The 20,750-nt window shown below is 36.2% G+C and overlaps 1 protein-coding gene across 3 annotated transcripts in view; it reads right to left on the bottom strand.

The window, feature by feature from the left end:
* The window catches only part of Kcnt2 (potassium sodium-activated channel subfamily T member 2), a 417,549-nt gene that overhangs the window by 128,143 nt on the left and 268,656 nt on the right, over positions 1-20,750 (bottom strand). For all 3 annotated transcript variants that reach the window (XM_023707734.1, XM_023707733.1, XM_004625302.2), the window contains one exon: positions 17,898-18,006. In XM_023707734.1, the coding sequence (XP_023563502.1) occupies positions 17,898-18,006 (109 nt within the window). The remainder of the gene's footprint in view (positions 1-17,897; positions 18,007-20,750) is intronic.

The following is a 20,750-nucleotide window of genomic DNA, read 5'->3' on the forward strand; positions in this document are numbered from 1 at the left end:
TAGCAGGAAGCTCTCCACACACTCACCGGACCTGGGCTAGGACTGGGTCTGGGGGTTCCTAGAACTCGGCAGAAATTCCCACTCGGCCGGAGGGGTGGGGGAGGTACGGTGGAGTGGTGGGGGGTGGCCCGAGGGGGTGGGAGAGGGTCAGGCCCATGCTGCGCCTAGGCTGGGACTGGTCCTGCCCGCGCAGGGTAGCAGGAAGCTCTCCACACACTCACAGGACCTGGCCTAGGACTGGGTCTCTGTACTTGGTAATTTTTAAAGATAGCATAAACTCTTAATCTAATAAGAATGTATTTTTATATAGTTGCATTTTAACAAAATTTACATTAATAAATTTATACCAATAATAAATGTTAGCAAGTACAGTTTGATTTTTAACTTTCATGTATTCTTTATGCATATATAGGATACTTTTGCACTGAACATAAATGTCGATATTTTCAAGAACTGCCTTTAAAGTTGTAAAATGTAGTCATTAATAAAAAGTCACATCTTTCACAATACCATATTTGTTGCTTTAAACATCCTATATTGTAGTTGTTTTTTGAGTTGTTCTAATAGATTTTGTTCTGTTTGATCCTAAATAACATAGTTAAACATGCTAGATTCAGATTGGCATGAGTGACATATGACTTACTGTTATGTGCTTATTTGTATTGTCAAGCTAAATAGCTTTCACATCTGTGGGGATAAAGAGGAACTTGTCAGTAAGTAACTCTGATATAAAATGGATGTTTCAGGAGATAATGAAAAGCTTCAGATATAATTTTGAAAATTCTACTTTAGGGAACAAATGCAATTTAAGTTTATGTTTTAATAAAATAAATAAAATGCAACTATTAATGCTCCATTTTAAAGATCAGCATGTATTTATTAATTCATTATATTGATTGAGAATAGAAGTCTAAAGTAAGTGACCAAAAGAGTTAAATTTAACGGAAATTAGTGTACTTTATGGGTGTAATGTCACATTGATTCTAGTTAATTGTTTATACAATGCAGAGTATATTTCTGCAAAATCACATGAATTACATTAACTCAAAATAGTATCAAATTTTTACTTTAAAGTTAGAATATTTTAATATTGTAATCTTACACTTACTTTTTGTGACAGATATCTGGAGTTTAAACACTATAGGCATGAGACATACTGTTGACAATTGAGGACTGTGTCATTACAAATTTGATTAAAAATAACAGGATGAATGTTGCACAGAGGCTTCTAAATCAGGCAAAGACACAAAATAAACAGCTGTTATACCTGTGTATGAACACTGTCCTTGTTAGTCTTCAAACAGAATTGACTGTACAGACATAAGATTAATCTAGAATGAGAACGTATGTGAGAACTTTAGACAGAGGCAATAAAAAGCAATACCCAGACACCACAGTCTACTAGAAAGAGACTTGTGCATTTATCGTCTTGAGTTGCACAGCTTTTTGTGTTGCTGATGTTAGCAGATATCAAAATAGAAACGTGAATTCTAAGGTTGAAAATGGTCCGCACAACACACAGAGGGTGACAATCAATTTTCTACCACTAGATGGAACTGGAAAGCTGCTTGCATTCTCAGGATAAGGAATAGTGCTGTGGAAATCTGAGAGAAGAAATGCCATATAGGTTTTCAAGCACTACTAACAAAGTGTATTATTCTGAAAATATTATATTTTATTAAGAATGAAAGAGTTCTCAAATTAAATTTCAAAGGCTGATTCCTCATGAAGAAGGACAAATTCCCCGACCTTATAGTTGGGTTCTCCTTTAAAATCAGTGAAACTTTTTAAAATGCCCATTTAATTACCATTATTTATTGCAAATAAAAACCTAAAATTTTGCTGAGTTTTATTTAATTTAAAAACTTCCCCCCCCCAAAAAAATATTTCTGGGTAAAAAAAGAAATTAATTTGTCATAACAAAACTGCACATTTAGTTCTTTAACTCCATTATTAAGTCAGAGCGTCCTGAGGTTACACTGTTCCACTTCAGTAGTAATAAAAATTGCTGGCCAGAATGTACCTTCTTAGCATTCTATGAGCAGACTCCACTCACTTAGTGAGTGTCACGTGCTCACCTTGTGTTCCAGAGCTTCGTGACCTTCAGTATCGACATTCCATTGTTGTATTTGGGGTCTGAATTTTGAGCAGCACAGTGGCTTCTATGTCAGTTATGTCCCCTAAATACTAACATGTAGAGGTACAGGAGTTCGGGAAGCTCCGAGTGATATTCTTTATATTTTATAGTTTATTTGCCTTTGTAAAAACAATTATAAGAGAATAGCTACTGCTCCATATTGTCATTTGCTGTCAAAATGTGAAACATCTTAGCATAACTAAAGCATGTATTTGTTAGTAACACATATATTTATTGGTAAATCCATGAAGGGAAATTTACAAACATTGTAAGTCCATGTACAGGCAATTTCAAAATTGTGTGTTGTGCTGTACTTATCCCAACTCAGACTAAGAATGCTGTGATTATGCTATTCATATGTGTATTTTCCAAATTCCGAAAAGTACATCCACACAGTATAGATATCTATAATTACTATTATGGAACAAACGAATGAAAGAATGAAAGAATGAATGAATGAATGAATGAATGAATGAATGAATGAATAAAATTCCAAACCACAATAATTTGACTCAATTCAATATTATATTTTGATTTTAACTCATTCATAGCTCAAATTTTGATCAAAACCAAAATGGAAAAACACAACTTTTCAAATCCTAAGCTTGATTTGAAGAATTTTAAGGAACATCTTACTAGTAATGTTGTTAAATTTTACTTAGTACTATATCATTGAGCTATAGTTGATCTCATCTTGTGAGATATATAAGAAAATAATTACTTCAGAATGGATTCCCCAGAACAGTTCTCATAATCATATTGTTATTTTTAATTTTGTTTAGCAATGTTCTGCAATTAAAGTTATACATAGCCACTTTAGTAAAGTAAAAATATAAATCAGGTCAGATGTTTAGAATCGTGGTTAGTTGGTTGTCCTTTCCACTGAAAAGCATGTTCAAAGAAAGCAATTTTTTAAAAAAGTATATTAACTATGCCAGGGATCAAATGGTCCCTATCAACAAGCAGAATTTGGCCCATTTCAGAGGTAATAGTTACTTTTTAACTTAACATAGTTAAACTTTGTGCCACTAAGTGTAGAAACAGACTTAATTTTCCACTTTGTAAGAAGAGGATATGTCATCCCTTTCCCTCCCATATTTTCTCTACTTTTACTCCAAAGTTTTAAGTTCAGTGTGGCAATTTTTTACATTGCTAAAGAGGAAAGCATCTGCATTTCTCATAGTAGTCATACTTAAATCTCCTCTTCAGATTCCAAGTAAATACCTGCATGGAGTGGCTACTGTTTTGAGTTGGCTGCCGTGGAATGGGCATTGACACTATGCAGCCCCTCAGTTCCTTAAGTCACTCCAAAAAATGCTCCAATCATCCTTCAGTTGTTTTGTCATAGAGTTTAGGTTTTTTTTTTTTTTTTTTTTTTTTTTTTTTTTGTGTTTCTTGCCTCTTATTTTGAGATAAGAAAGGAAACACATACCTCCCACTCCATGTATACCTTTTAATTTATTCACATCCGTTGTTGAGGTTCAGTGTCTGAGCTGTACCTTTTCTCAACGGCAAATTTTATGAATAACTGCTCCTAGCTGTGGTGCTGATAACTGGTTTTTGTGCAGAGAAATGCAGAGATTTATTTGGAATGCTTGTTAAAGAAACAGGCAAAGGAGGGAACATTTGTTTTTTAACAAATAATGCAGAGGAATTACAGATTGGGGCTTCAAATAATTCTCATTAATACATCTTTTACTTTCAGTCATTCAATACTTATTGTGCAATTATGTTCGGAGAAACACTATGCTATGTGTAAAAATGTGTAAGGCGTGTTCTCCAGCTTGAATTAAACTACCACCTATTAAGTAGAGAAAGATAAGTGTAATTTTAAAAGACTACAATATATAACCTGGCAAATATGTTAGAATTATATGTAAATTCATAGAGGGAGAAATCACATTAAATTGGGAAGTTTAAAAATATTCAGGAGAAGAAAAAGCTTTTGATTTAAAAAAATAAAAAACTTCTAGGAAGGCAGAAGAAATATTTTCAAAGCAGAGAAAACTGCATTTAAAAAAGATATAGAAGGCGGAAACTCCAAAGTATATTTAGGACCATGTCATTTGGAGAAGGAGCCATGCATAAGAGGATCATGGGAGATAAGGGTATAAAAATAACTTTGTAGCACAGCACAGAGCATAGAAAATCTTAAAGAAACATTTACTCAGAAATATTGAAATCTATTTTTTTTTATTTCATTTATGCATTTGGTTGTTACAGGGTTTCACCACACATCTCTGACTCATGGTGATCCTCCTGCTTTCAGCCTCCTCAGGGCTGGGATTACAGGCCTGCTTCCCCAGGCCAGAACTCTCCCAGGCTCAGTCACCCTGAAGGCGGGGCTGGTGCTGCTTGTGGTGCCCGGATTGAACTGCGGTCTGCATGCTTTGCCCAAACTTGCCTAAACTAAATCACTTTAGTCCACTAAGCTCTCTCACCAGCCATCAAATTTTATTTATTTATTTATTTAATGTACTTAGTACAGGGTCTACAGGGTCTCACTACTTAGACTCCTAGTGGTCCTCCTGTTTTCAGCCTCCCAAACTGGGATTACAGGCGTGGGCTGCCACCAAGTCCAGTCTCAGCTGCTCTCTCAGTATGTCCCAAGGGCAGAGCCAGTTCAGAGTGCTGGGGATTGAATCCCAGGCCCCTGTGTCTGCCTACACAGGCGCTTTAATCCTCTGAGCTATTTGGCCTGCCCTACAAAATTTAATTTAATAGTGAATGTTGGAGTATTAAAGGCTGCCCAGGCAGACGGAGGGCAGGATGGATATATAGCAATGTACTCATCTCTCAAACTATGCCCGATGCTCCAGCTGATCTTTAACAAGTGTGATGATTTCACATTTCTCAGATTGTTATACAGATTCCTAACTTTAGATATACCTAATAAAATGCTTTTCTCTGTGGATTTTTTTGATATACATTAGTTTATATAAAAAGAAAAGAGTAAGCTTATTAAGTATATCATTCCCCTTTCTTGTGATGGCCTTAATTTTTATGTCCAAGCTTGTAGATTTTATTTGTTTTTCTTTTCACTGTGGAATAAACAAAGAAAGAACCACTAGGTTTAAATAGCCACAGGATCTTTTCTAAATTCCCATTCTCATAGTGGGCTTCTGTGGTGCCCGCAGACCTACTGACATAGATAAAATAGGAAAAATGTGTAGCTGTTTCAGTCCAACCTATAGCTCTTTCTCACTTCAGTGGAGGTGGAAGTACGTCCCCCAGCTACTCATTTTGGAAGTTCTAACCCCTTAGTACCTCTAAATGTGGATGCTTTTAGAGACAGAGCCTGAGAAGAAGTGTTTAAATTAGAAAAACGCTGGTAGAATGAGCCCTGAACCACATGGACGTGTCTTCATACGAAAATGAAATTTAGGTTAAGAGAGAAAGAAAGCAACCAAAGATTTGGGTACAGAGAAGAGATGTCATGTGAGGACATGGCAGGAAAGCCTCCATCTGTGAGCCAAAGAAGAGGAGGCTCAAGAGAAAGCAAACATTGATCTAGGAATTCTCGATGCCACAAGAGTGAGAAAATCCACTTCAGTTGTTTGAGTCTGCTGGGTTTCATGTGGGAGCCCTGGCAATCTCAGCGCCATGTCCAAGAAAACGTATGAGGTTAGGAGCAGAGCGGTGTGAGGTGGAGAGCATGTGTGAGCTTCCGTAGAGTTCCTTGAGGCAATGAAATTCACACCCGTAGTAAGGAGGACAGAATGGATATGGGATAAAAGAAATGAAAAAAGGCCTTAAGACTTTTGTGTATAATTCAGATGACAGGATACCGGAAAATTCCACAATGCTTCTTGGGATGGAGTTAGCTGAACAGCATTCTGTGCTGAAGGATGAGGCAGTGCAACGTGGTAAATTTTGGTTGCCGGTCGAATGAGAGCCAGTACAGCACCCTACACACACACACGCACGCACGCACGCATGCATGCACACCCCAAGATACAGTACTGAGTGAGTGTACTCCAAAAGCCATCCGAACAAGCACAAGGTGAAATCAGAGTGAAAAATGAGAGATAAGCATATCCTATGAGAGTCTTTCACAGGACAGCTCTACGAAATAGTAAGCAGAGTAGACGTGTTCCCCCTCAAGGGTCAGCATTGGTCTTAAGACTCACCAGAAAACTGACCACGTGTTGGTACTGGTTGTATTCACCAGGTGGATTAAAGAGAGTTACACTGTTCACCTACAGGAGACCTTTTGATAACAGACATTCCACCACCACTATGGTTTATATCTAAAATGCCCCTGAAAGTCTCGTGTTTGGCAAGTGATTGGATCATCATGGGGTGTTATAGATTGATAAGTTCCATCTCTGAATGTGCTGTCTGGCAGTGGGGTCTAATTGGAAGGGTTTCACTGAGGGTATGACTGCAAGGTATGTTTGTGTCGCCTGCTCCTCTCTTCTCTGTTTCCTGGCTGGCATGGAATGAACAATTGTCCTTCACCAGTTGCTCAGACAGGTAACTAATTTGGGACTGAACCCATGAAGAACTGTGAGGAAAATTAAACTTCTCCTCTTTTAAGCTGCAACTTTCAGGTATTTTGTCCCAAAGACAGGAAAGCTGTCTGAGATATCCCCTTGCTGCTGTCTGAAGGCCATCAGATTGTTAATGATGTGGAGCCATATGGGTTGGAACATGAGTTGGGGTTTGGAAAGGAAGTATGTAAATGATCTCATACAGGACAGATGCACCTTCAAATTATACAATAATCTAATAATGGAAATCATCCTTTGGATTTTTAAGTTACATCAAAATAATCCAAATTTTATATCCAAATTAGCTGATTTGAAGCACTCAGATGTATTAAAATGTTAAATTGTGTGTGTTTTACAATGAAGGAAATGCCCCTCCTGCTGACTTATACTCTATTTTATTCACAGAAGAGTACTGAACTAGATTTGCCAGATTATAAAATATAGTTCTCTGTCACAATTTTTGAGTGTGAAATTTCCAATAGAGCTAAAGATAGCGCATTTGAACATGCTCTCCCACCCTTTTTTTCTTTTCCTTTCTGGCAGTCAGAATGGTAATTATAATCCCTATTACTTTGAGAAACTTTCACTTCCACCCACATGACAGCTGATTCTCCAGGCTCTGTGAGAAGCTCAGGATTAAAAGGAGAAAGACTCCCGCTAACTTATCTCTACGTCCTTCCCTACTTCTTTTCATGGTGATTTTGCTTGGTCTTTTTTCTGGTGGCGGTAATGACATTGGAATTTCCTTATCTCTCATCACAGTGAGTAAAATTGGATGCTCTCGATGTTTGGGGAAAACAGATATGGGAAGGTTCATGACTAATTTCCATCTGAAGTCATTGACCTAATGATTAAGAAACACTGGAGGTTTCTCCCTCCTTGGATTCCACACTCTGCATGTTTGAGGCACTAGGGTAGACCCCAATAGTTTTTCTTTTCTTTTGCCTTGGTCTGTGCTTCTCCAAAATATGAATTTCTTAAAGATTTTATTGAAAGAACTCTTGCAATCAAAATGCTGTCTAAATAAATGTAAATTAAGCTAGGTAAAACATTTTAAAATAAAATTGTACCCTGTCTTTCCTTGTCTTTCACTGTTTTCACATTTTGAATAGTGTCAGTTACTGTGTAGGAAATTCTCAATATTGGTTGGTCTGATAGTTTGTCATGATTAAAAAGCGGTGGTAGAAATAATTTTTAGATTTATTTAAAGCTTAATGTAATTATAGGTGGGGAATTTCAAGGGAGTTTGGAATAGGGCACATGAATTGACTAAGGTTGTGATAGGAGATTAAGACAGTGAGTAATAGAAGCCCAGTCATGGGTGTGCATGGCACCAATAAACAGGCTTGGAGCCTAGATGGAACATAAGGAAGAGAAGGAGGGCAGGCTTGCTGTTATTGCTTCTGCTGCTGCTGCTGCTCGAATCCTGTGTATCTTCCCTGCCATTGACTCTTCTCCGCTCTGATGTTCTTCTGCCAAGCCATATCATTTTAGAGCCTGCTGATTATATGCTGAAAACCTCTTCACACTGTGAGCTGGAATCAACTTTCTTTAAGTGTTAGGTATTTGACCAGAGCAACTTTCTTATGAAGAGCCACATAAATTTAACATTGATTGTCTGGTCCTACCAGTGAGAAAAGTAATGAAGATAGACACTAGGACCAGAGACAAGTGGTTGCTGTGATGTTACCGAGCAATTTGTATCAAAATCCTTTAGAACTGGTTTGTGGAAAGACCTTGCAAAGGTTTGGAGATGCCAGCTAAAGAAGTATCCCCAGATTGCAACACACTGAACTTGATAGGAGATTCTGATCAGAGCTCAGAAAGCCAGAATATAATATAAATGCTAATATAAATGTTTCCAGCCCCAGAACATGTGTGTAATGCTTTGGCGGAAAATTTGTCTACTTTTGGCCTTTGTCCAGAGGCTTGTTTGAGACTGAGATTAAAAGTGACCGACTAATCAATCGGATAGAAGTAATTTCAAGGCAGTCTAGGGTTCAAGAGGTAGAAAAGCTAATTTTGAAGTGTTTTACCCAGATCTCTCGAGATACAGAAAAAATAAACTAGCTGAACTTGAAAAGTTTTGAGGTTTCTCAGAAAGACAGCTCTAGTAACATTATAGCCTGAAACAGTGAAAAAGGGGAGAAATCAGTTTAAAAAAAAAAAAAAAAAGCCAAGTATTTCAGAAGAAGATAATTGAAAAGATGCCCTGAGGATATCACAAGAATCAACAGGAATCTATTCTTTGCAGCCTTAAAATTCTAAAAGTGAAGGACTTAGCTTGACAAGAGAGCATCAAAGAATCACATTGAGAATGGCAGGGGCCTGGAGAAGTTTTTTCTCAGGGTTTGATTCATTGACACTCAACTCTCCAATCCAGAGATAAAGAAGCCTGGCTACTGTTCTAGCTGGCATCAGACCTCAGCATCATCCAGAGTTTGCCTTAAATTACAGTGCTAGTTTTATATGCATGCAGAATGCAAGACTTGTGGTGCCAGGGAAGTTTCTATCCAGATTTCAGAAAAAGGCCTGGGAGAAGAGGTAGTGTGTCGCTTAGAGGGCAATATGCAAAGCTGTGAGTGTGAAGCCAAAAGGGCATTGCAGACACCAGAAAGTGGGAGAGGCCAGAAACATGGATCATCTGGAGAAAGCTACAAAGTGTGAGCACAGCCAACCTAAGGACCAAGCTGTGGGAGCTACAGATACCAATGGTGCCAGAGGGGCAGAGCCATACAAGCCCTCTGGACAGGTCACATCTTGGAATGGATTGCCCCAGATGCTGGACATGGAATGATGGGACTTAATGTTTGCCCTGATAAATTCTGGGCTAGCTTCGATCCTGTTCCTGTCTATCTTCCTATTTGGAATTTTTATCTTGTACCATTGTGTGCAAGAAGTGCTTAACTTTTTTTTTTATATTAGCACAAGGTGCTTGCAACTCAGAGTTTGCTTCAAATTACAGAAGAGACTTTGAATTTCAACTTTTCAGCAGTGCTGAACCTGTTAGGACTTTGAGAACTCCTAGAGATGGACTAAATGCCTTTTGCATAAATGAATGAGCATGAATATTTTGGGTGTCAGGAGCAGAAAGTTATGGTTTGTGTCTAGATGTCTTCCTCACGAATCCCTAGGTGGGGAGTTTCAAAGGTAACTGGACTATGGCGTGTGAATGTTGACTAAGGTTATGATACTGACAGTAAGGGGAGGACAGTGGAAGCTCCCCTCTGGGGGTGGGGGCACCAATCAGTAGGCTTACAGCCTGGATGGAATATGAAACAAGAAAGGGAAGGCAGGCTTTGTGCTGCTGTTACTGCTGCTGCTGCTGCTGCTGCTGCTGCTGCTGCCGCCACCGCCACAATTTGCTGCCTTCTGCCTGCCCTGTAGCTCATTTTCTCCTCTGTGATGCCCCTCTGTCTCACTGCTCTGCCTGGGAGCCAGCTGACTACGGACTAAAACCATTACAAATTATGAGCTGAAATAATTATTTCCTCCTTTAACTTTAAGTGTCAGGTATTTAAACCTAGCAACAAGAAAACTAATGACAGCACATACCAAAAGTAGGGTAGATTCTATGTCCTACCTAGTGCATCAAGAGACAGGCTACCTAAATTTGACATATCTTTTTATTTCAGTAATGATGATTTAACTAGGTGTCCCAAACAACTGGCACATCAGGTCTTTTGGCATAGCTTTCTATTGGTAGCCTTTAACCTCAGTCCTTCTTTCAGGTGATATTTGGTTAGTTTCTCCATTATAAATTTACATTCTTTTCTTTATTCTTATAAATTATCTTGGTGAGATATGTTAAGTCAACATGATTATTCTGCTTTTCTCAAATTTTCACCACAATTGGTAACACACATAGGGGTAAGCATAAGAATAGCACTATGGGGTTTGTCTAATAACTTAATGTTTTCCTTTTATGTTGTCTTAGTTAGAATTTTCTAGTAAGAAATAGTCATCCCTTTTCCTTATTTAGTTATTACATTACATTACTAATGAGTATGGGCTCCTAGCTATTTGTTTTATTTTAGAAATTAGAATCTAATGTTATCATTACTTATTTTATAGCTTAAATGGTTCCACCTTAGCCTATTAGGAACTAATTTATGTTACTTTTTAAGTTCTTGGAACAAACTGCACATTATTCAGAGAAATACCTTACATTCTGGTAGCACAAAATTTCCCAGAATCATTTTATGTCTTTTTAAGCCAGTCTTTCAGTTGACCGGTATCCCAAGGAGCATAGGTGTTGTGTGTGGAGAATGATTTTAGTAAATAAGATCTTGTGCATTAAATTTGCTCATTGCTGGTCCTGACTAGTCGGTGACAATGGGGTATTATTGTTTCAAGACTCCCTCAGGAAGAGCCAGAAATTTTGTGTCATGTGTTGTGACAGAAATGCACAAATTGTGATCTATAATTCTGTATATATGTTTGTATGTGTAGGCATAAAATGTCAGGAATTTAAGCTCATTCTGATTACATCCACAGAAATAGTTGCATATTTGACTAGGGTAAGGAGAAATGCCTAAATATAATGTCAGGTCCAGCTAGGTTTCAGGATCAGAAAATATACATTAGTAAAAAAACTGAAGAAATTAAAATTAAGGTCAATAACTTAAACAACAGTACTGACAAGCTTTAGGTTCTCATTTTGATAATCATACTAAGGCTACTAAATGTATGACAGAATAAGTTTTATGAAAAGTGTATGCAATAATGTTTCGTACCATTTTCACAATTTTTCCGTAAATCTAAAATTAGTTCAAATAAAATTGGAGAATGTGATTAAAAACAGTGTTTAAGCTAGAATATCTCAAACTTTGTTGAGAATGTAATTTAGTTTTCCAAGGAAAGCATTAAACTCTATCCAAAAATTTTAATTCTGACTTGGAACATGAATTTAGCAGTTGTATAATACCAAACCACAATTTATACACCACACACAAAAATTAATTATACTAAATTCTGACTTAATGTGTTCATGTGGTACTTCCAGATTTTTCAAGCCTTTTATGCAATCTCTGGTGAAAGACTTATTTGAGAAAACTTAAAATTTACTGAAGCTTATATGCTCATGATATAAAAGTGGGCACAACCAGTTCTCTACAACTTTACAAATATTTTCCTTTTGATTAGACGTACAATAGAAGTTTGAGGGCCCGGGAGATAGCTCAGTAGAATAAGCGCTTGCCTGGCAAGCACAAGTTCCTGAGTTCAATCCCCAGTACCGCAATAAATAAATAAATAAATAAATAATAAAAAATGTTTGAAAGCCAAGGAAAACTATTATGAATCAGGAATCCTGAAATTTTCTTTCATTTCTTAAAGACATCATTTGTCTTGGAATCAATAAATACAACTTAATCGCTGGTGTTTTTCAGTTAATTTTCTAATCACAAGTAGAATTATAGCAATATTCATGCCTGCTACTTGATTCCATTGATGAAAAATAATATACCTTCCCCATGAGGTAAGGAATGACTTTTTATGACATAACCATCTTGGAGAAATATATTTTATAAAATTACATCGTTGGGCATGGCTTCATAATCTCAAGAAATCCCTGATCTGACTGTGTAGTTTCACTACTCTAAATATTTATATGCCAATGAAGGACAAATTCATGTGTTTATGTCTTCTGTGTGAATTTCTTCGTCACTTTCAGACCACACACTGGTCAAAATTTTGGAATCTCAGAACCACTCAGATGACTTACCTACAGTGACAGCCCATATGCATAAAATGATTTGTAAGACCCCAATGACCTGGTGCCATTTCTCTTCAGATCTTGGCTTTTAGTATTTATCCCCACCCTTAACCTGCTCTAGCCACAGTGGGCTATGTCCTGTTTAAGATTCTTAGAAGATTTTTACTGCATCTCACAGTTACTGCTTCCTGGGAAATTTGTATCTTAGATGCTTCAATGACCACTCCTTAAATTTGTTCAAGCCCATGATTAAGCGTCAATTCTAGAAACAGTTTTGATCTGTCATTTAAATTAAGTGAATACCTTGTCTTTCTCTACTTTATTTTTTACCACTATTACTTTTTTTGTACTTTAGAGAGGGATCTACAGAGTGCAGGGTCTCACTACTAGATGGGACTCATAGTGATCCACCTGTTTACAGCCTCACAAGAGGTGGGATTACAGGTGCGCACCACCACACCCAGTCTCAATTGCCCTCTCAGCATGCCCCAGGGGGCAGGGCCAGCATGGCAGGCTGAGGATTGAACCCCTGGCCCCTGCACCTGCTTACAGGCACTTTAATCTGCTGAGCTATTGGCCAGCCCTTCTCCCCACTACTGCTTTCAGTTTATCTGTCTCATTGACTGGAATAAAAGCCCCTTGCAAACAGGGAATTTTCTGCTGGCTTTCTCTCTGTATATATAACACATGGGATGGTTCTGTAGTGTATTTGTCATTCAAGAAGCAATTTTGAAATTAATGAAGCCAGTAATGAATTAAGTGTTATTTATCTCAACTTTCCACATAAATTGACTAAAAATTAAATTGAATATGTAATTGGCTCAATATTAGTTGAGTTTAGCAGTTAGTGAGGTAACCACTTCTGCCAAAATGGTGTTTTTTTCCTCTTTACCACATTTTCTTCCTAAATTTAGGAATTCCAATTACAGAATGAACACTAGAAGACAGTATTTTGTTTGAAATTGGAAGCATATGGTTTCCAGAGAGTTTGATTGTAGTTATTATCTTACAAAATGAAGTTTCTGGATCAAACACTTATTAGAAGAAGAGGAAGAAAGAGAAGGAGAAGGAGAAGGAGCAGAAGAGGAAGCCCCTTCTTGGATTTGAAATATAATATTAAACTTTCATGGAAAGAATTATAATAAGTGAAATAAACCAGGCCCACATGTGTGAATATCATATAGTCTTCCCAGTATATGAAATCAAAAGAAGAAATACAAACAGAAAGGTGTAACACAACTAAAAGGAAAGCAAGAACTTGAGGATTAGACAATGAGGAGAGGGTAAGGAGAAAAGCTGGGAAACAGGAAAGAGACAAAGCCATACATTTACACTCACAAGATGGACAAGGCAATGATCCTGAGAAACATCAGCAGGTTTTTGAAACTAGCAGTTAATTGGTAGGATTCTCAACCTGATTAACTATATATGCTCATACCTGTGAACCAAGCAACTACTCTGAAGATATCAATGTGTAATAGTAGGGTCATGCTTGGAATGCCTGTCATTCTGGTCTTCTAAATACATACTTCTTGTCATGACATACCAATTATCACCATACTGTCTTACAAGTAAAAGGGTTTTTTTGTTTCTCATTTTTCTTTTTTTAAAAAATGGGTAATAAATGAAAAAAAAGACACAAGAAAAAAAAAGAGGTCACAGGACTGTCCCGATACAATGCTGTATATGGCTAGATTTCTAAATTTCTGTGTAAAAATGTGTTTATTCCTATTTTTTAAATTTTTTTCTTCATATTCTGTAAGGACTTAAATTTCAACACATCAATAGTTGATGGACAATACCTGTTCCACGTTATGCCTAAGATGTCCGATATTTAGACAGATAGGGTAAACCGAACTGCATATGTTGCAGGGTAATAATAAGCTTCTGTTCTGGAGTGTTAACAACCTAAGTTTCCAGATCAAAAATTGGAGAAAATGAAGGGCTACAAGGTCTGCCAACATTTTGGCCCTAGCCTTTCAAAGTCAGTGAAGACTGAAGACATAGGAGAGCCCGTACTGTAACATCATGTAACTCAGTTGTGCCCCAAATTTTCTGATCAAAATTATGGAACCACAGAGGAATGTGATTAATAATGTAGAGTGTGCCTAAGGAGAGTTACTTGGAGAGAAAACTTTCTCTCAGGCTTTCACAGAGAGCATATTGGTCAAGCAATGGTCGTGACTCATCCACATGGGTGACAGTGACAAAGGATCTACAAAGTGCAGTACAGGGTTACAGGATAAATCCTTATCAGATACAAAAGTTACATTTCTTGTTATATAGATCTTGCTTTATCTTGGTCTTAACCATCCAGCAGTAAAGTATAAAAACGAGGTATATAAAGTAAAGCCATATTAATATGCTGAGCTGTAAAAGGCTCTAGTCAACAACTTCTGTGGATAACCTACTACTATTGTGGACTACTGGACTGTGTTGGACTGTTTTGCTGAATTCAAGCACCTATGATATTTAGATGCCAATAGAAAACCCATCTCTGACAGGACTGAACTGGAGAGGGCAATACAGAGGAAAGACCATTTTGTGTTTGTATATACAGAATAGTTAAGATAGATGTATGGCTGCTTTCTCTTGGTTCAGTGAGATGAGGGATTTGCAGTAGTAGTGTTTGGACAGGATGTCCTGGCTGCTTCTTGTGCTGTGGATGACTGCTGAGAAGATAACAATGTGCAATGGATTAATTATTGAAAATGTCCTATTAAATTTGTTTCGCAATAAAATAAAAAACAATAAAAATAAAACAAAAAAGAAAGAATTATTAAAATAAACATAACAGGTGCTGGTGAGATGGCTCAGTGGTCTAATGCACCTAGTTAGAACAAGCTTAGCAAAGCACAGGGACCGCGGTTCAATCCCCCAGTACCACATGCCAGCCAGCCCCGCCCCCTGGTAGCCTGAGCTGGCCATACACACACACACAAATAAATAAATAAATAAATAAATAAATAAAGTTTTTAAATAAAATAAAAAATAAACATAACAAAAAATAAGCTGCAGTCATATTTGCTATTTCCTTTTTTTAATGTATTTGGTAGAGGGCCTCACTATGCAGCTGGGAATAGTGATACGCAGTAGTGATCCTCTTGTTTTCAGCCTCCCCAGTGCTGGAATTAAAGGCATGCACCATTACGCCTACTCTGGGTGGCCAGCTCAGCACACACAGGGGAGGGGTTGACACAGCATGCGGTACTGAAGATCAAACCCCGGTCCCTGCTCTTGCCTAAGCAGGCACTTGGTCCGCTGAGCTATTTCACCAGCCTTATATGTCCTTATTTTAATAGTGCCAACTTTACATCCCTGACTCAGGCTTTTAGTTTAGTGTCTATGAAGACCATCATGGCAATTCCCATATAAAATTCAGGCTACCAAAGTGTATTATATGACTCAGTATGTCCTCTGCTAACTTCCTTTGCTTTGCCTGTCATTCATACAATACATAGCATGAATAAATATCCAATTTTAAATAAATATGTGCGTATGTTTACATTTCTAATAGATATACCTAGCATCAACCTTGTATTTGAATACAAAAACATAATCATATTCTTAATGAAAAAATGAAACAAGTTTTGTGACTATATATGTAATTTGTAATTATACTTGTTACTTCATGTCAGTGTGGAAAAACTGTATTAGCGGGGCTGGGGAGATGGCTCAGTGGAATAAGTGCTTCCCTGGCAAGTGCAAGCGCCTGAGTTCAATCCCCTGTTCCACAAAAAAAAAAAAAAAAAAAAAAAAAACAAAAACAAAAACCCTGTATTAGCTACTCCAATATATTTCATAAGATATCTCTTTTTGTTTTTCTATTAGAAAATCTTGAGTCCAAGTACCTGATGTCTCAGTATATGTTTGCTAAAGATGTCAGAATGAAAAGAAAGAAGTACAAGGTGCCATGGACGTAGTACTGATCCCCAGACTATGCAATGTGTAACATGAATGTCATCTCTACACTAGTCAGCTATGATGGCAACAGATCACGCACACTTTTAACTAATTAATTTCCATGTAAGATGTTAGTAAAATTATTACAAATTCTAGTCCTCATGCCTTGCTTTCTAAGAAAAATAATAATTTTCTCTTTCCAAAGTATAGGTATTTCAATGTCTGGATTTAATCCCCTACTTGCATTTTAAATCTTTATCTTTAGTAGTAGTTACCTCAAAAATGAGACTTTGAAAGCCAGAAATAATGAATGTATTCATATAAGCAAAAAATATGTGTAAGAGAAGTGTGTCATAACTTTTCTATATAACAGTGTATCACTGTTTTCTATCTTAGGTTCACAAACAAACAATAGATTAATACTCTCCGATATATTTCATTTTCTTATCACATCTTTTTGCTCAACCTTTCTCAAATTGAGAAAGTGGGTACTGCTCAAAATTATTCTGTCAACCTTTCCAGAATACCGGGAGCTTCCTGTTCGCTCAGGCGCCAACAACCTAAAAGCATGTATGTGTAACACTCAGTTCTCCAGTGATATTCTTAATGGTTGCTATTTCATTATATTATACATTTTTCACTGAAGTGTATTATACACTTTTCATTTTGTGTTTGTAAAAATATTCACAAGGAGTTATACAATGTAATTTAGCTGCACTCAATGAGTCCTGTGACACAGTATTGGCTGTCCTTGTTTTCTCCTTTGTATGTATAACAATACATTTAGACTTGATATTCAGTTACAGTCTTACATGACAAAGATTGTAGGGCAAAATGATGAGGATACAGTTGAGTTTTTCTGACTGTTCAATTAACTGATGCCTAAACAGACTTGCAGAACTGTAACTGCATGAAAAATGTTGATCACACTTTGCAAAGAAGCAACCATTTTCATTCATGTTTTGGTATAACTTTTCTACTGCACAAATTGAAGACTTGTCAATCAATGTGCAGAATGGAAACACTTTTATTCAGAACGTGAGAAAATTGCTCCTGAGGAATTCTCACTGTATCAACAGAACAAAAATGCTACTAGAAGTAAAATAGTAAAATCTGCTTTAAAATATCACTGGACGTTTGCTATTTTTATGCTTTTAGTCACTTACTCTACCTACTGTAAATTCCAAGGAAGATTTTACTTATGCTGGATTTACTTCTCTTGGCACTTCATTTAAATAACTATCAATTTAACTTTTTAACTTAAAGAAACATAGTCCCAAGCATAGTACATAGTAGACTTGATTTAGAAAATCAACATTTTGTCTGAAACACCAAATTAAGAATAAAGGAACGATTTTAATAATTTTAAGCAATATAAACATTAACATGCCCCAATTCACAGATGATGTGGACACCAAGAAATTAGGATGCAACACATTATTTCAAGATTACTGGAAAAAAAGACATCAAGTAACTATCAAATTTCTTTTCTTGCACCCCTTAAAACATATATCTAGCAGATAAAGATAGCTCACACAAATATAAATATAGTTACATATTTAACTGAAAACACTGTTATTTCTAAATCACATAACCACACTTATATTAAGTTATTTAGAATGTTATCTTAAATAAATAATATACTTACTGCCCTCTGGAAGTATGGACCAGTAGTGTAATAAGTGTAGATGTTGCAGGGCATATACAGTTTAAAGCTAACATGGCATATTTAAACTCTTCTTCACAAACAACATGATCTGTTTAAAATAAAATAAGCAAATAAAAATAATTTATCTTAAGAGAAAAAGATTTTTAAATACTTAAGGCATAGTCCATAAAATTGTAAAATCACAATAGAAAATTGCTTGCTGTACAGATTGTTACATGTGGAATTCTAATCCCAGAAAGTATTTCATAAAATAGCACCAAAGAATGGTTTACGGCTGGCTAGATAGCTCAGTGGACTAAAGAGCCTGTTTAGGCAGAGTGCAGCTGCTGGGGTCGATCCCCAGTGTGCCGTGCTGGCCTTGCCCCCAGGGCTTGCTGATAAGGTGGTGGAAACTAGGCATAGTGGTACACGCCTGCAATCCCAGTGCTTGGGAGGCTAAAAACAGGAGAATCACTTCGAGTCCAATCTACGTAGTGAGACCCTATAGACCCTGTACTAAATACATAAAAAAAGAATGGTTTAAATAACTGAGAAAGCATGAATGTCTAATTCCAATCCTCTCTAACAAAACTGTCAAATTTTGATAAAATATTTAATTTCCCTATGTTTCCTCAGGATGGGGTATCTATCTTGGAAAAGATTCTAGAATATGGATCTAATAACTTGTTACGTCTCCTTTAGCTCTGATCATTCTATGATAGGAAAAACATAGTACTGTACTGAGTTTCCAAATTCATAACAACATAGCATTTACCTAGAATAAAACTAATAGATTTTATGCCATGAATAAAACTTAAAATATTAATAAAAACGTTAAAATAGATTGAAGTGGAAAGTGTGCTTGATATTCAGTACCTGAAGATAGTAAAATCAAAAGATGATACCTAAAAATAATCTAAACTAAAATTGACTGATGTAAAATCCTTAGAGTGTATGGGAGGTGATGGTACCTGGGGTCAGTGTGCAGGGCATACCTGCATGATGAAACTCAGCCCAAATGTATCATTGTTTTATAAGAATGAGGATCTAAGAAATCAGCTATCTGATTTTTTGCAGAAGTCACTTTTAGAAAAGTGAATAAAGGGGCTGTAGAGATAGCTCAGTCATATAAGCATCTGCCCAGCAAGTACAAGGACCTGGGTTCAATCCCTGGTACCACATGCCTTGCTGTCCCTGGAACCCCAGGTACACTGTGTGGGTCAAGGAAACCAGGTATGATGATGCATGCCTGTAATCCCAGTGTTGGGGAGGCTGAGACAGGAGGATCACTACGAGTCTGAGCTGCATAATGAGACTCTATACCAAATAAATATATTAATAAAAGATTTTTAAAAATATTTTTTAAAAGTGAATAAAATATTGCAGATTAAAGACGGTTTAGGAGAAAAGAAACAAGAGAAAAGAAAAATATATACACAAGATAATTAAGATAGTTATACTACTAATTACTATTATGTCATAAAAAGAATGGTTTATGCCTAAACTTTTTTGATCATTTTTTCATGACTGTCTTGTAATATGAGCAAATACTTTGAAGTATAACACTATACAATATACCAACCATTGTTATCCTCTTACAATGTTGTTTTGAAATTTTATACCATATTTTAAATTGTTTTTCTTTTCTTTAAAAGAAAAAAAAACATAAAAAACAATATAATATAAAAGATGCCAGAGAGCCAGACCTATAAACTGAATACAAACACTGTATAATTCAGGAAGAAACAACAACAAGAGAAGAATACTTAGGAAATAGTTTTGCTAATGCTTTGCTGTATTGATAATGACTTTAGTCTTCATAATTTGATGTGTAGAAGATCTCATTATTTTTCTTTCATTTTAAATTGCCCTGTATTTAATTTTTCTCTTTACATTTCATGGAAAAAGTATATACTAAAACTACATCTCAGGAGTAATTCTCAAAAATGTCTAGAATATCCTAATATGTATCTTTCTCCACTCCCATCAGTATGTTGTAAGATCTTTAAGAAAAATTACAAAAATATATAACCAGGACAATTAATGCTTTTCAGGAAAAACAAGCAGATTCTAAATCAAATTTTAAAACTGAAAGATGTACTTAATATTTACAAAAGGCCAGTGTATTTAATCCAATTTCAATGTCTCTACAAGTAATTTTTGAATGTGTATGCTCAATCTCTGAAAATCTGCGAGAAACTGCTAAATGCCTACTGATACTGCTTTAAACTTTTGACAGAGACACATAAGGGACCTATAAATTTCAAACTAAAAGTCAGAACATATGATCTGAGATAATTATGTACATTTATTATAACATAAAAAGAATTTTAAAAATCCAAACTGTAATAGAAAATTTGGACGATGTGATAAGCATATGCGCAACGCGACAGGCAATTCCTCGCTTTCTCCTACTGTAATATACAAACCTTATTTTTTCCACTAGAAAAATGTAAAAACGTGGTACACTTGCAATGCTTGGAAAATATGTTTCTTTTAACTATTGAATGAAAGTCTTTCATTCAATAGTTAAAAGAAATATACTGGTGTCTTCCTGGCCCATTTTCTTCACGAGTGTGCCCGTCTGAGCTTGGTAAGGAATGGGTATGGAAAAAATATCTTGCCTTGGCGCATTTTTTGAAAGCTATGGTAATCTATATTATTTCAATATAGTGTGACACCCAGAAAGGAAAAAGACTAATAAATTTTTGCTAGCCATTTCTGTGTTTGCATTTGCCTTTTCTTACTCAGATAAACATCTTTCCTTATCCATCCACCATTCAAGCTATAGATACAGGTACTACCATTACTAATGGTGATTTTTCACATAAAACACACTGTTTTACTGCAATA

This window comes from Octodon degus, unplaced genomic scaffold (assembly GCF_000260255.1).
Source record: "Octodon degus isolate 3935 unplaced genomic scaffold, OctDeg1.0 scaffold00009, whole genome shotgun sequence".
Taxonomy (NCBI): domain Eukaryota; kingdom Metazoa; phylum Chordata; class Mammalia; order Rodentia; family Octodontidae; genus Octodon; species Octodon degus.